Source organism: Phalangium opilio, unplaced genomic scaffold (genome assembly GCF_054372755.1).
Source record: "Phalangium opilio isolate 3A_F unplaced genomic scaffold, DU_Popi_V2 ptg000505l_1, whole genome shotgun sequence".
NCBI classification, from domain to species: Eukaryota; Metazoa; Arthropoda; class Arachnida; order Opiliones; family Phalangiidae; genus Phalangium; species Phalangium opilio.
The window spans coordinates 3,499,659-3,512,096 of record NW_028324239.1 but is presented as its reverse complement, the minus strand read 5'-3'; the positions used below and the strand labels follow the sequence as shown (position 1 = coordinate 3,512,096).

Here is a 12,438-nt window from a genome sequence, read left to right as displayed (position 1 = left end):
GTAGCGAACTACCCCGAGTAACAGCTAAAAAAAGAGTGAAGCAAAAATACCCTCCACACGAAGAGATTCCTGCCCCTTATTTACACAATAACTTCAAAAAAAAAACTCACTTTCATTGGACAAGCCCAAAGGTCAGGTGAGCAAACACTTTCCCTTAAGGGGAAAGCCTCGAGCCAGAGGAACTCTCTCTCGACAAACATGCTTACAAAAATATAGCATGACCGGCCGGTGACCCGCTGCACCTGTATTACGGGGGTCATTCAGAAATTTCCTAACCCAAGGCCTTGTCCAAAACAAGTGAGGAAAAAACAGATATTTAAAGAGAAAAATAAAAAATACCAAATTCTAAGAAAGTTTCCACAACACTCCCCGCTCGATGAGTTAAGCTCATCAAAATATTTGAATTAATTACAAAAAAAATTAATTGAGGGCAAAATTAACGAATTTACACAATCTCTAGTGGATATAGGAGTTGCACAGGTCTTCTTAAACTTTTTCCTGTGCCTAATTTAACAAGACATGATCTAACCTTATCGTCTCTACCTTTAAATAATTCCTCAATTACACCCATTTTCCAAATTGTTCTTGGATGCTTTTCGTCGTGTACTAATACTAAGTCTTGCCTTTTGAACTCCGTTTCACGTTTGGGTTGCACGTATTTGTGAGCTGTGCTGAGTTCCATCAGATAATCTGATCTCCATCTCACCCAACACTGATCTAACAGGTTTTGCCTGTAGCGCCACCTTCGTGTAATTTCCTCCCGATTAGCATTAACTCTATCAGTCTTACTAAATGTCCGAGAGGGTAGCGCAGTTACGCGGTCCCCGACTAAAAAATGCCCAGGGGTTAGGGGTGCAGGTTCGTTTACTTCGTTGTAAACGTAGGTGAGAGGCCTTGAGTTTAGAATGGCTTCAACCTCAATTAGAGTGGTCTCAAACTCCTCATAGTTTAGGAGGGATCTCCCTAGAACCTTTTTAAGGGCTAATTTTGTGGATTTGACTAACCTTTCATAAAACCCGCCCCACCAGGCCGCGCGTTCCACTATAAATTTCCAATTTATTTCCTGGCTAACTAGAAATTCCAAAAATTTATTAGATTTTATGTGATCCCAAATATCTATAAGGTCAAAATTTGCCCTCTGAAATGTGCGCGCGTTATCCGAATATATGGTACTAGGTACACCCCTACGCGAGATAAACCGCCTGAACGACATGAGGAAGGAGTCCGTGCTTTGGTCAGAAACCAGCTCTAGATGCACGGCTCGTGTTACTCCGCATGTAAACAAAGCTATGTAAGCCTTTTGAGTACCACGCTTTCCAACTTTTACTATAACTGGACCAGCGAAATCTATTCCTACAATTTTGAAAGGAGGCGCTTCGTTGATCCTATCGCTAGGGAGAGGGGCTACAACCGCGGCGCCAGGCTTCACCGAAAAGCGTTTGCAGGTGACGCAAGACCCTATTAATTTCTTTACCATTTGCCTGCCGCGAATTATCCAAAACCGTTCCCTTATCTCGGTAATAGTGTCCCTTAAACCTGAGTGCATTAACCTAGCATGATGGAACCCAGCGATTAGCTCCGATAACTTGTTTTTTGAGTTTAAAATTATTGGGTGTTTCTCACCAAAGGTCAATCCCGTTTTTTCCAAGCGTCCACCGACGCGCATTATCCCATCTTCGTCCATTATGGGGTTCAAATTGGAGATGTTGGACTGAGTCGAAACTCTTTCCTTCAATTGAAGCCGTGTCTTCTCTTCCCGGAAGTCCTGTGATTGGGCCTCACGTATCAGGACTTTCTCTGCCTGTAGAATTTCTTCCGTTGTGAGCGCTCCCCGCTGTTGTAGATTCTTATGTTTTCTACAGTTCTCAGTGAAACGAATTACGTAGGACATAATTCTTTTGACCTTGGAAAGAGAGCTGTACTTTCCTACGTCCAACAATGGCTCGCTCCCCGCGTTTACAATGCAACTGCACTGCAAGGATTCTTTGAATTTCACCCGTTGTTCTACCTCCAGGTCCTCCTGAACGGGCTCCGCCCCTGACGTAGAAGGCCATTTAGTTTCGTCTAGCCGAAGCCATTCCGGTCCACTCCACCACAACTCGCACTCGATCAGCTGGTCTACCGACTTGCCTCTGGTGGCAAGATCCGCGGGATTTTCTGGTCCCCTGACGTGACTCCAAATTCGTGGCTCCGTTAGCCCTTGAATCTCCGTGACTCTATTAGCCACAAAGGGTTTCCAACGTGATGGAGAACCCCTAATCCAATAGAGTGCTGCTGTATTGTCCGTAAAAAGCCGAATGTCGGACAGTTTTTCCGTGAAGATTGGCTTCAAGTAATTAAGAAGCCGTGCGCCTAGGAGTGCTCCCATTAACTCAAGCCGCGCGATTGTCATCTCATTTATAGGAGCGACGCGAGATTTTGCCGACACGAAATTTACTCCGATTGTACCGTCCGTCCGAATGTACCGAATGTACGCGACCGCAGCGTATGCTTGTTTACTCGCGTCACAGAACACGATTAGTTGACGACTTTCAATTTCATCTTCAGAAATACCATCATAGTAATGCCTAGGTATCTTCAACTGGTGAAGCTGTGGGAGCTCTTCACACCACCGATCAAATTCGTCCGTGATTTCAAACCCTAGCTTGGTATCCCATTTTGCCCCGCTTCTCCAGAGGCTTTGGAAGAGAACTTTCATCCTGATAACGAAAGGGGCTAAGAAACCAATGGGATCAAAGATTCGTGCTACACATTGTAGTATGAAACGCTTCGTGTTTACTCTGGTAGTTAGAAATTGGAGCAGTCCCTTTAAATCAAACGAGAAATGATCTTCGGAGTTGTTCCAAGCTAGGCCTAAAACCTTTTGACTGACGTTTGGGCCTTGGCTGCTGTCAAGACTGAAGTTTACTGATTCTCCAGCCAATGAGCTTTTCCCGTTCATTGTCTCTTGGAGTTCCCGTGAATTTGACAGCCATTTCCGCAAGTTCATACCTGCTCCCAGAATTAGCTCCTTTGCTTCGGTTGCTGACGCTATACCCTCCGATACTTCCGACGATCCAGAAGCCAAGTCGTCGTAGTATAGCCCAGATCTTATAAGCTCGCAAACTTCTGGATATTTCTCTTCATTTTGTTTGAGATGATGCCGAATGGTGGCCGTTAAAAGAAACGGACTTGAGGCGACTCCGAATGGAACTCTCGTGATCCGATATTCCGTTAGCTCGTTAGGCTTAGAAGGGTTTTCCGGCCATAAGAATCTTACTGCATCTCGATCCGTCGGTGTTAATGAGATCTGCAGGAAGGCCTTTTCTATATCTGCTACGAACGCGATTTTGAAGGTGCGAAATCGTAGGAGAACCTCCAAGATATCCGGGTTTAAGTTGGGCCCGATTTCTAGGCACTCGTTGAGCGAGGACGAGCCCGGATCATGAGCTGAACCGTCGTATACCACTCGTAATGGCGTCGTTTGTTTGTCTTCTCTAATTACACCATGATGTGGCAAGTAGTAGCGAGGATTCCCGGTGACAACCTGGTCCATGGCTTCGACCTTCTCAATGACACCACGTTTTTCCTGATCATGTATGATCTCCCGATATTTCATGAAAAAGCTAGGGTTAGCGACGAATTTCCTCGCTAAGCCTTGAGCCCTTTTCCTTGCTCCTTTATAATTGTCACCAAGATTCTCTCGATTTGGCTTCCAAGGTAGACAGACTTCGTACCTCCCGTCTCTGAATGAAATCGAGCTTTCGAAGTTCTCTAGAACTTTCATTCCAGTGACATCCTCCTTGATTCCAGAATCTTGTATGCCCATTGCGTCAAGACTCCAGAATTTCTCGACTTGGTCCGAGATCTTGGCTTCAGTATTATAGACAAGGACTTTCGAAACCGCGACCGTATGCGCACCGATTACCTCCGATGTATCCGTGGGGCCCGAAATGGTCCAACCAAAGAGCGTATCTAGTGCTACTAATGCTGGACCCAAGCGCTCAATTTTGCCCGTAACGATCATCCAATAATAATCAGCTCCAATGAGCAATTGAAGCTCTCCTGAAGAATTATCATTCATGTTATCTGCCAGTTGAAATCCCTTATTTTGAAGATTTACTATGGCTTCTTTCTGCGATACGCAAATTCTGCTGCAACTGATGGACGGGGATTCTAGAGCTTCTAGCTCTATCTTCTTTGATGGATCCCGAACGTTAGTGAGGGTTAATCGCACGCGACGTCTTGTTTCTTCCTTAGCATTATCGCTATTGAAGGTTACGACCCTCAATTTTTCCTCCCCTACTACTGGCAAGTTTAGCTGGCGTGAAACTTCCGTTTTTATGAAGGTACGTTGGCTTCCTCCATCCATGAGACATCTCACTCTTAGGGATATTCCGTTTCCGCCGTTAGACAAATCTACTTGGGCCGTTTCAAGAAGACTTATTTTATCTCCCTTAGTGCTTAGATGGCAAGCTGTGATTTCAGTGGAATCCGCTCCTTCATCCTTCTTGTGTTGAGTTTCACAAATACTTGAATGATGTTTATAGCCGCAATGTTTACAAACTTTATTCCTTTTGAAGCATGACTTCGAACTGTGACCCGATTTGAGGCATACAAAACAAAGATCCTTTTCCCGCACTATTTCCCGTTTTCGCGGAACCGATATTTTATCACATTCACCCGAAAAATGACCAATGTCACTACAAAATAAGCAACCTTTCGACGAAGGTGCTACACCCGTATGTAAAGCCATGGCCGATGACGTAGACCCGCCGCTACGTTGTTGAAAACCTTTAGGTTTAGGCTTACGCTCTTCCCACGTTTTCCAATTTGGCTCCTTGCCGCCCGCCGTTGCGACTCGAACCGGTTCACTCATAGTGAACGCCCGCTCGCGACTTGATACTTCGTCCCCGAGGAATTGGACAAGCTCCGTGATATCATACTCGCGCTGACCATCTTGCTTTTTACTAAATTCAAGATTTATATCCTTTGGGATCCGTTTCAGCAGAATCGTACACAATAATATACCGTATCTATCTTCACTTATTCCGAGAGCACTTAAACTACGCATTTCTACCGTTAGCGAATCGTAAAGCCTTCGTAATGCCGCGGTATCCGAAGTTCTGGTAACAGGGTCAATCGTTGCCAGGTTATCCAAGTGGGTGTTCACTGTTTGATCTCTGCGTCCGAATCTTCTTTCCAAAATATCTATAGCCGCGATATAGTTGGCGTCGGAGACGGTGAGACCCTTGATTGCGGTAGCTGCTAGTCCTTCCAGGCAAGTTTTTAGGTACGTGAACTTCTTCGTCCCATCCAAATCCACGTTCTGGTGTACAGTGGAGCTGAATTGATTCCAAAAATTTGGCCATTTCGTCATATCGCCGTCAAACTTGGCGAGCTCAAGCTTCGGTAGTTTAACCGAGCTTCCGTTACTCCTGCCGGAACTGGAGAGAGTTGATGGGGTGCTAGAACCGCTTGCCCCTCCGGTAGCTAGGGTGGCATCTATTTCTCGAATTTTACGAGAACACTTTGTTTTACATACAGAAATGTCGTCGTATATTTTCTCGCATTGTTCCACATCATCTTCCATTTGATCCGGGTCTGTTATATGAGTCTGTACTATATCATCCAAAGGTCGAAGGGCCGCTTCCTTCCTTAATATAACGTTTAGTCCTTCTTCCAACTCGTCCCTGTCCACTGGTACCGACTGAAGTAAGGTTTCTATCTTTTTTAAGTTAGTGGTAATTTGTCCTCTAATTACCCCACGCTTCCGTATTTGTTTGGCTTGTTCCGTTGCCATAGTTCCGATTTAATTTACCGGATTAAATTAAAGTTCAAGAGTTCCGCCGTTGTTTAGATTAAATAAAGCTCCGTACTTTATTATGATACGAATCCGCAAGGTTCTGTTACTCTATCCGCCGCCGCCGATTATAACACGAAAACGTTAACACATACTTGATAATACTTTAGTTAAATCTAAAGTGTCCCTATCCCGAGTATTCTGGCACCAAATTATGTCGTAACTTCTCCTTCGCGTTATATTATTTGTTAATTATATGTGAATAAAAAAACATCGCAACTAGCTCAACTTGAGATTTAAATAACAAGTAATGTTTTAATGTTAAAAATATAATTAAACTACATGATGAAATTAGACTGAATAAAAGGTTTGATTTGGGTAGCGAACTACCCCGAGTAACAGCTAAAAAAAGAGTGAAGCAAAAATACCCTCCACACGAAGAGATTCCTGCCCCTTATTTACACAATAACTTCAAAAAAAAAACTCACTTTCATTGGACAAGCCCAAAGGTCAGGTGAGCAAACACTTTCCCTTAAGGGGAAAGCCTCGAGCCAGAGGAATTCTCTCTCGACAAACATGCTTACAAAAATATAGCATGACCGGCCGGTGACCCGCTGCACCTGTATTACGGGGGTCATTCAGAAATTTCCTAACCCAAGGCCTTGTCCAAAACAAGTGAGGAAAAAACAGATATTTAAAGAGAAAAATAAAAAATACCAAATTCTAAGAAAGTTTCCACATCAGGTATTGTGGAAAAACTCTGAGTTTTTACGTTACATTTGAGATCCCATAACACCGTTTCCGGGTGGGCTCGAACCACCAACCTTTCGGTTAACAGCTGAACGCGCTAACCATTGCGCCACGGAAGCCCAAAAATTAAATGTTCGTCAGGTATTGTGGAAAAACTCTGACTTTTTACGTTACATTTGAGACCCCACAACACCTCTCCCGGGTGGGCTCGAACCACCAACCTTTCGGTTAACAGCTGAACGCGCTAACCATTGCACCACGGAAGCCCAAAAATTAAATGTTCGTCAGGTATTGTGGAAAATCTCTGACTTTTTACGTTACATTTGAGACCCCACAACACCGCTTCCGGGTGGGCTCGAACCACCAACCTTTCGGTTAACAGCTGAACCCGCTGCGCGCTAACCATTGAGCCACGGAAGCCCAAAAATTTAATGTTCGTCAGGTAATGTGGAGAAACTCTGACTTTTTACATTACATTTGAGATCCCATAACACCGCTCCCGGGTGGGCTCGAACAACCAACCCTTCGGTTAACAGCTGAACGCGCTAACCATTGCGCCACGGAAGCCCAAAAATTAAATGTTCGTCAGGTATTGTGGAAAAACTCTGACTTTTTACGTTACATTTGAGATCCCATAACACCGCTCCCGGGTGAACTCGAACCACCAACCTATTAGATAACAGCCGAACGCGCTAAGCATTGAGCCACCGAAGCATAGAAATTAAATGGTTGTCAGGTATTGTGGAAAAGTTATGACTTTTTACGTTACATTTGAGACCCCACAACACCTCTCCCGGGTGGGCTCGAACCACCAACCTTTCGGTTAACAGCTGAACGCGCTAAAAAATGCGCCACGGAAGCCCAAAAATTAAATGTTCGTCAGGTATTGTGGAAAAACTCTGACTTTTTACGTTACATTTGAGATCCCATAACACCGCTCCCGGGTGGGCTCGAACCACCAACCCTTCGGTTAACAGCTGAACGCGCTAACCATTGCGCCACGGAAGCCCAAAAATTAAATGTTCGTCAGGTATTGTGGAAAAACTCTGACTTTTTACGTTACATTTGATATCCCATAACACCTCTCCCGGGTGAGCTCGAACCACCAACCTTTCGGTTAACAGCCGAACGTGCTAACCATTGCGCCACGGAAGCCCAAACAATAAATGGTCGTCAGGTATTTTGGAAAAACTTTGGCTTTTTACGTTACATTTGAGAACCCATAACACCGCTCCCGGGTGGGCTCGAACCACCAACCTATTAGATAACAGCCGAACGCGCTAAGCATTGAGCCACGGAAGCATAGAAATTAAATGGTTGTCAGGTATTGTGGAAAAGTTATGACTTTGCACGCTACATCTGAGACCCCACAACACCTCTCCCGGGTGGGCTCGAACCACCAACCTTTCGTTTAACAGCTGAACGCGCTAACCATTGCGCCACGGAAGCCCAAAAATTAAATGTTCGTCAGGTATTGTGGAAAAACTCTGACTTTTCACGCTACATCAGAGACCCCACAACACCTCTCCCGGGTGGGCTCAAACCACCAACCTTTCGGTTAACAGCTGAACGCGCTAAAAATGCGCCACGGAAGCCCAAAAATTAAATGTTCGTCAGGTATTGTTTAAAAACTCTGACTTTTTACGTTACATTTGAGACCCCACAACACCGCTTCCGGGTGGGCTCGAACCACCAACCTTTCGGTTAACAGCTGAACGCGCTAACCATTGCACCACGGAAGCCTAAAAATTAATTGTTCGTCAGGTATTGTGGAAAAACTCTGACTTTTTACGTTACATTAGAGATCCCATAACACCGTTTCCGGGTGGGCTCGAACCACCAACCTTTCCGTTAACAGCTGAACGCGCTAACCATTGCGCCACGGAAGCCCAAAAATTAAATGTTCGTCAGGTATTGTGGAAAAACTCTGACTTTTTACGTTACATTTGAGACCCCACAACACCTCTCCCGGGTGGGCTCGAACCACCAACCTTTCGGTTAACAGCTGAACGCGCTAACCATTGCACCACGGAAGCCCAAAAATTAAATGTTCGTCAGGTATTGTGGAAAAACTCTGACTTTTTACGTTACATTTGAGACCCCACAACACCGCTTCCGGGTGGGCTCGAACCACCAACCTTTCGGTTAACAGCTGAACCCGCTGCGCGCTAACCATTGCGCCACGGAAGCCCAAAAATTTAATGTTCGTCAGGTAATGTGGAGAAACTCTGACTTTTTACGTTACATTTGAGATCCCATAACACCGCTCACGGGTGGGCTCGAACAACCAACCCTTCGGTTAACAGCTGAACGCGCTAACCATTGCGCCACGGAAGCCCAAAAATTAAATGTTCGTCAGGTATTGTGGAAAAACTCTGACTTTTTACGTTACATTTGAGATCCCATAACACCGCTCCCGGGTGAACTCGAACCACCAACCTATTAGATAACAGCCGAACGCGCTAAGCATTGAGCCACGGAAGCATAGAAATTAAATGGTTGTCAGGTATTGTGGAAAAGTTATGACTTTTCACGCTACATCAGAGACCCCACAACACCTCTCCCGGGCTCGAACCACCAACCTTTCGGTTAACAGCTGAACGCGCTAAAAAATGCGCCACGGAAGCCCAAAAATTAAATGTTCGTCAGGTATAGTGGAAAAACTCTGACTTTTTACGTTACATTTGAGACCCCACAACACCTCTCCCGGGTGGGCTCGAACCACCAACCTTTCGGTTAACAGCTGAACGCGCTAACCATTGCACCACGGAAGCCCAAAAATTAAATGTTCGTCAGGTATTGTGGAAAAACTCTGACTTTTTACGTTACATTTGAGACCCCACAACACCGCTTCCGGGTGGGCTCGAACCACCAACCTTTCGGTTAACAGCTGAACCCGCTGCGCGCTAACCATTGCGCCACGGAAGCCCAAAAATTTAATGTTCGTCAGGTAATGTGGAGAAACTCTGACTTTTTACGTTACATTTGAGATCCCATAACACCGCTCCCGGGTGGGCTCGAACAACCAACCCTTCGGTTAACAGCTGAACGCGCTAACCATTGCGCCACGGAAGCCCAAAAAATAAATTTTCGTCAGGTATTGTGGAAAAACTCTGACTTTTTACGTTACATTTGAGATCCCATAACACCGCTCCCGGGTGAACTCGAACCACCAACCTATTAGATAACAGCCGAACGCGCTAAGCATTGAGCCACGGAAGCATAGAAATTAAATGGTTGTCAGGTATTGTGGAAAAGTTATGACTTTTCACGCTACATCAGAGACCCCACAACACCTCTCCCGGGCTCGAACCACCAACCTTTCGGTTAACAGCTGAACGCGCTAAAAAATGCGCCACGGAAGCCCAAAAATTAAATGTTCGTCAGGTATAGTGGAAAAACTCCGACTTTTTACGTTACATTTGAGACCCCACAACACCTCTCCCGGGTGGGCTCGAACCACCAACCTTTCGGTTAACAGCTGAACGCGCTAACCATTGCACCACGGAAGCCCAAAAATTAAATGTTCGTCAGGTATTGTGGAAAAACTCTGACTTTTTACGTTACATTTGAGACCCCACAACACCGCTTCCGGGTGGGCTCGAACCACCAACCTTTCGGTTAACAGCTGAACCCGCTGCGCGCTAACCATTGCGCCACGGAAGCCCAAAAATTTAATGTTCGTCAGGTAATGTGGAGAAACTCTGACTTTTTACGTTACATTTGAGATCCCATAACACCGCTCCCGGGTGGGCTCGAACAACCAACCCTTCGGTTAACAGCTGAACGCGCTAACCATTGCGCCACGGAAGCCCAAAAAATAAATTTTCGTCAGGTATTGTGGAAAAACTCTGACTTTTTACGTTACATTTGAGATCCCATAACACCGCTCCCGGGTGAACTCGAACCACCAACCTATTAGATAACAGCCGAACGCGCTAAGCATTGAGCCACGGAAGCATAGAAATTAAATGGTTGTCAGGTATTGTGGAAAAGTTATGACTTTTCACGCTACATCAGAGACCCCACAACACCTCTCCCGGGTGGGCTCGAACCACCAACCTTTCGGTTAACAGCTGAACGCGCTAAAAAATGCGCCACGGAAGCCCAAAAATTAAATGTTCGTCAGGTATTGTGGAAAAACTCTGACTTTTTACGTTACATTTGAGACCCCACAACACCGCTTCCGGGTGGGCTCGAACCACCAACCTTTCGGTTAACAGCTGAACGCGCTGCGCGCTAACCATTGCGCCACGGAAGCCCAAAAATTTAATGTTCGTCATGTAATGTGGAGAAACTCTGACTTTTTGCGTTACATTTGAGATCTCATAACACCGCTCCCGGGTGGGCTCGAACCACCAACCCTTCGGTTAACAGCTGAACGCGCTAACCATTGCGCCACGGAAGCCCAAAAATTAAATGTTCGTCAGGTATTGTGGAAAAACTCTGACTTTTTACGTTACATTTGAGATCCCATAACACCTCTCCCGGGTGAGCTCGAACCACCAACCTTTCGGTTAACAGCCGAACGTGCTAACCATTGCGCCACGGAAGCCCAAACAATAAATGGTCGTCAGGTATTTTGGAAAAACTTTGGCTTTTTACGTTACATTTGAGAACCCATAACACCGCTCCCGGGTGGGCTCGAACCACCAACCTATTAGATAACAGCCGAACGCGCTAAGCATTGAGCCACGGAAGCATAGAAATTAAATGGTTGTCAGGTATTGTGGAAAAGTTATGACTTTGCACGCTACATCTGAGACCCCACAACACCTCTCCCGGGTGGGCTCGAACCACCAACCTTTCGTTTAACAGCTGAACGCGCTAACCATTGCGCCACGGAAGCCCAAAAATCAAATGTTCGTCAGGTATTGTGGAAAAACTCTGACTTTTCACGCTACATCAGAGACCCCACAACACCTCTCCCGGGTGGGCTCAAACCACCAACCTTTCGATTAACAGCTGAACGCGCTAAAAAATGCGCCACGGAAGCCCAAAAATTAAATGTTCGTCAGGTATTGTCTAAAAACTCTGACTTTTTACGTTACATTTGAGACCCCACAACACCGCTTCCGGGTGGGCTCGAACCACCAACCTTTCGGTTAACAGCTGAACGCGCTAACCATTGCACCACGGAAGCCTAAAAATTAATTGTTCGTCAGGTATTGTGGAAAAACTCTGACTTTTTACGTTACATTTGAGATCCCATAACACCGTTTCCGGGTGGGCTCGAACCACCAACCTTTCGGTTAACAGCTGAACGCGCTAGCCATTGCGCCACGGAAGCCCAAAAATTAAATGTTCGTCAGGTATTGTGGAAAAACTCTGACTTTTTACGTTACAATTGAGACCCCACAAAACCTCTCCCGGGTGGGCTCGAACCACCAACCTTTCGGTTAACAGCTGAACGCGCTAACCATTGCACCACGGAAGCCCAAAAATTAAATGTTCGTCAGGTATTGTGGAAAAACTCTGACTTTTTACGTTACATTTGAGACCCCAGAACACCGCTTCCGGGTGGGCTCGAACCACCAACCTTTCGGTTAACACCTGAACCCGTTGCGCGCTAACCATTGCGCCACGGAAGCCCAAAAATTAAATGTTCGTCAGGTATTGTGGAAAAACTCTGACTTTTTACGTTACAATTGAGACCCCACAAAACCTCTCCCGGGTGGGCTCGAACCACCAACCTTTCGGTTAACAGCTGAACGCGCTAACCATTGCACCACGGAAGCCCAAAAATTAAATGTTCGTCAGGTATTGTGGAAAAACTCTGACTTTTTACGTTACATTTGAGACCCCAGAACACCGCTTCCGGGTGGGCTCGAACCACCAACCTTTCGGTTAACAGCTGAACCCGTTGCGCGCTAACCATTGCGCCACGGAAGCCCAAAAATTTAATG

The 12,438-nt window shown here is 45.7% G+C and overlaps 1 protein-coding gene across 1 annotated transcript; it reads right to left on the bottom strand.

Moving 5' to 3' along the window:
- Positions 1 to 445: 445 nt before the first annotated feature.
- On the bottom strand, positions 446 to 5,782 carry LOC149591213 (uncharacterized). The gene has a single exon (XM_089861795.1). The coding sequence runs from the start codon at positions 5,780 to 5,782 to the stop codon at positions 446 to 448; it is 5,337 nt and encodes a 1,778-aa protein (XP_089717921.1).
- Positions 5,783 to 12,438: the final 6,656 nt, after the last annotated feature.

Excerpts from the sequence above, each read along its gene's own strand:
- LOC149591213 (XM_089861795.1), bottom strand. The coding sequence starts at position 5,782 with ATGGCAACGGAACAAGCCAAACAAATACGGAAGCGTGGGGTAATTAGA.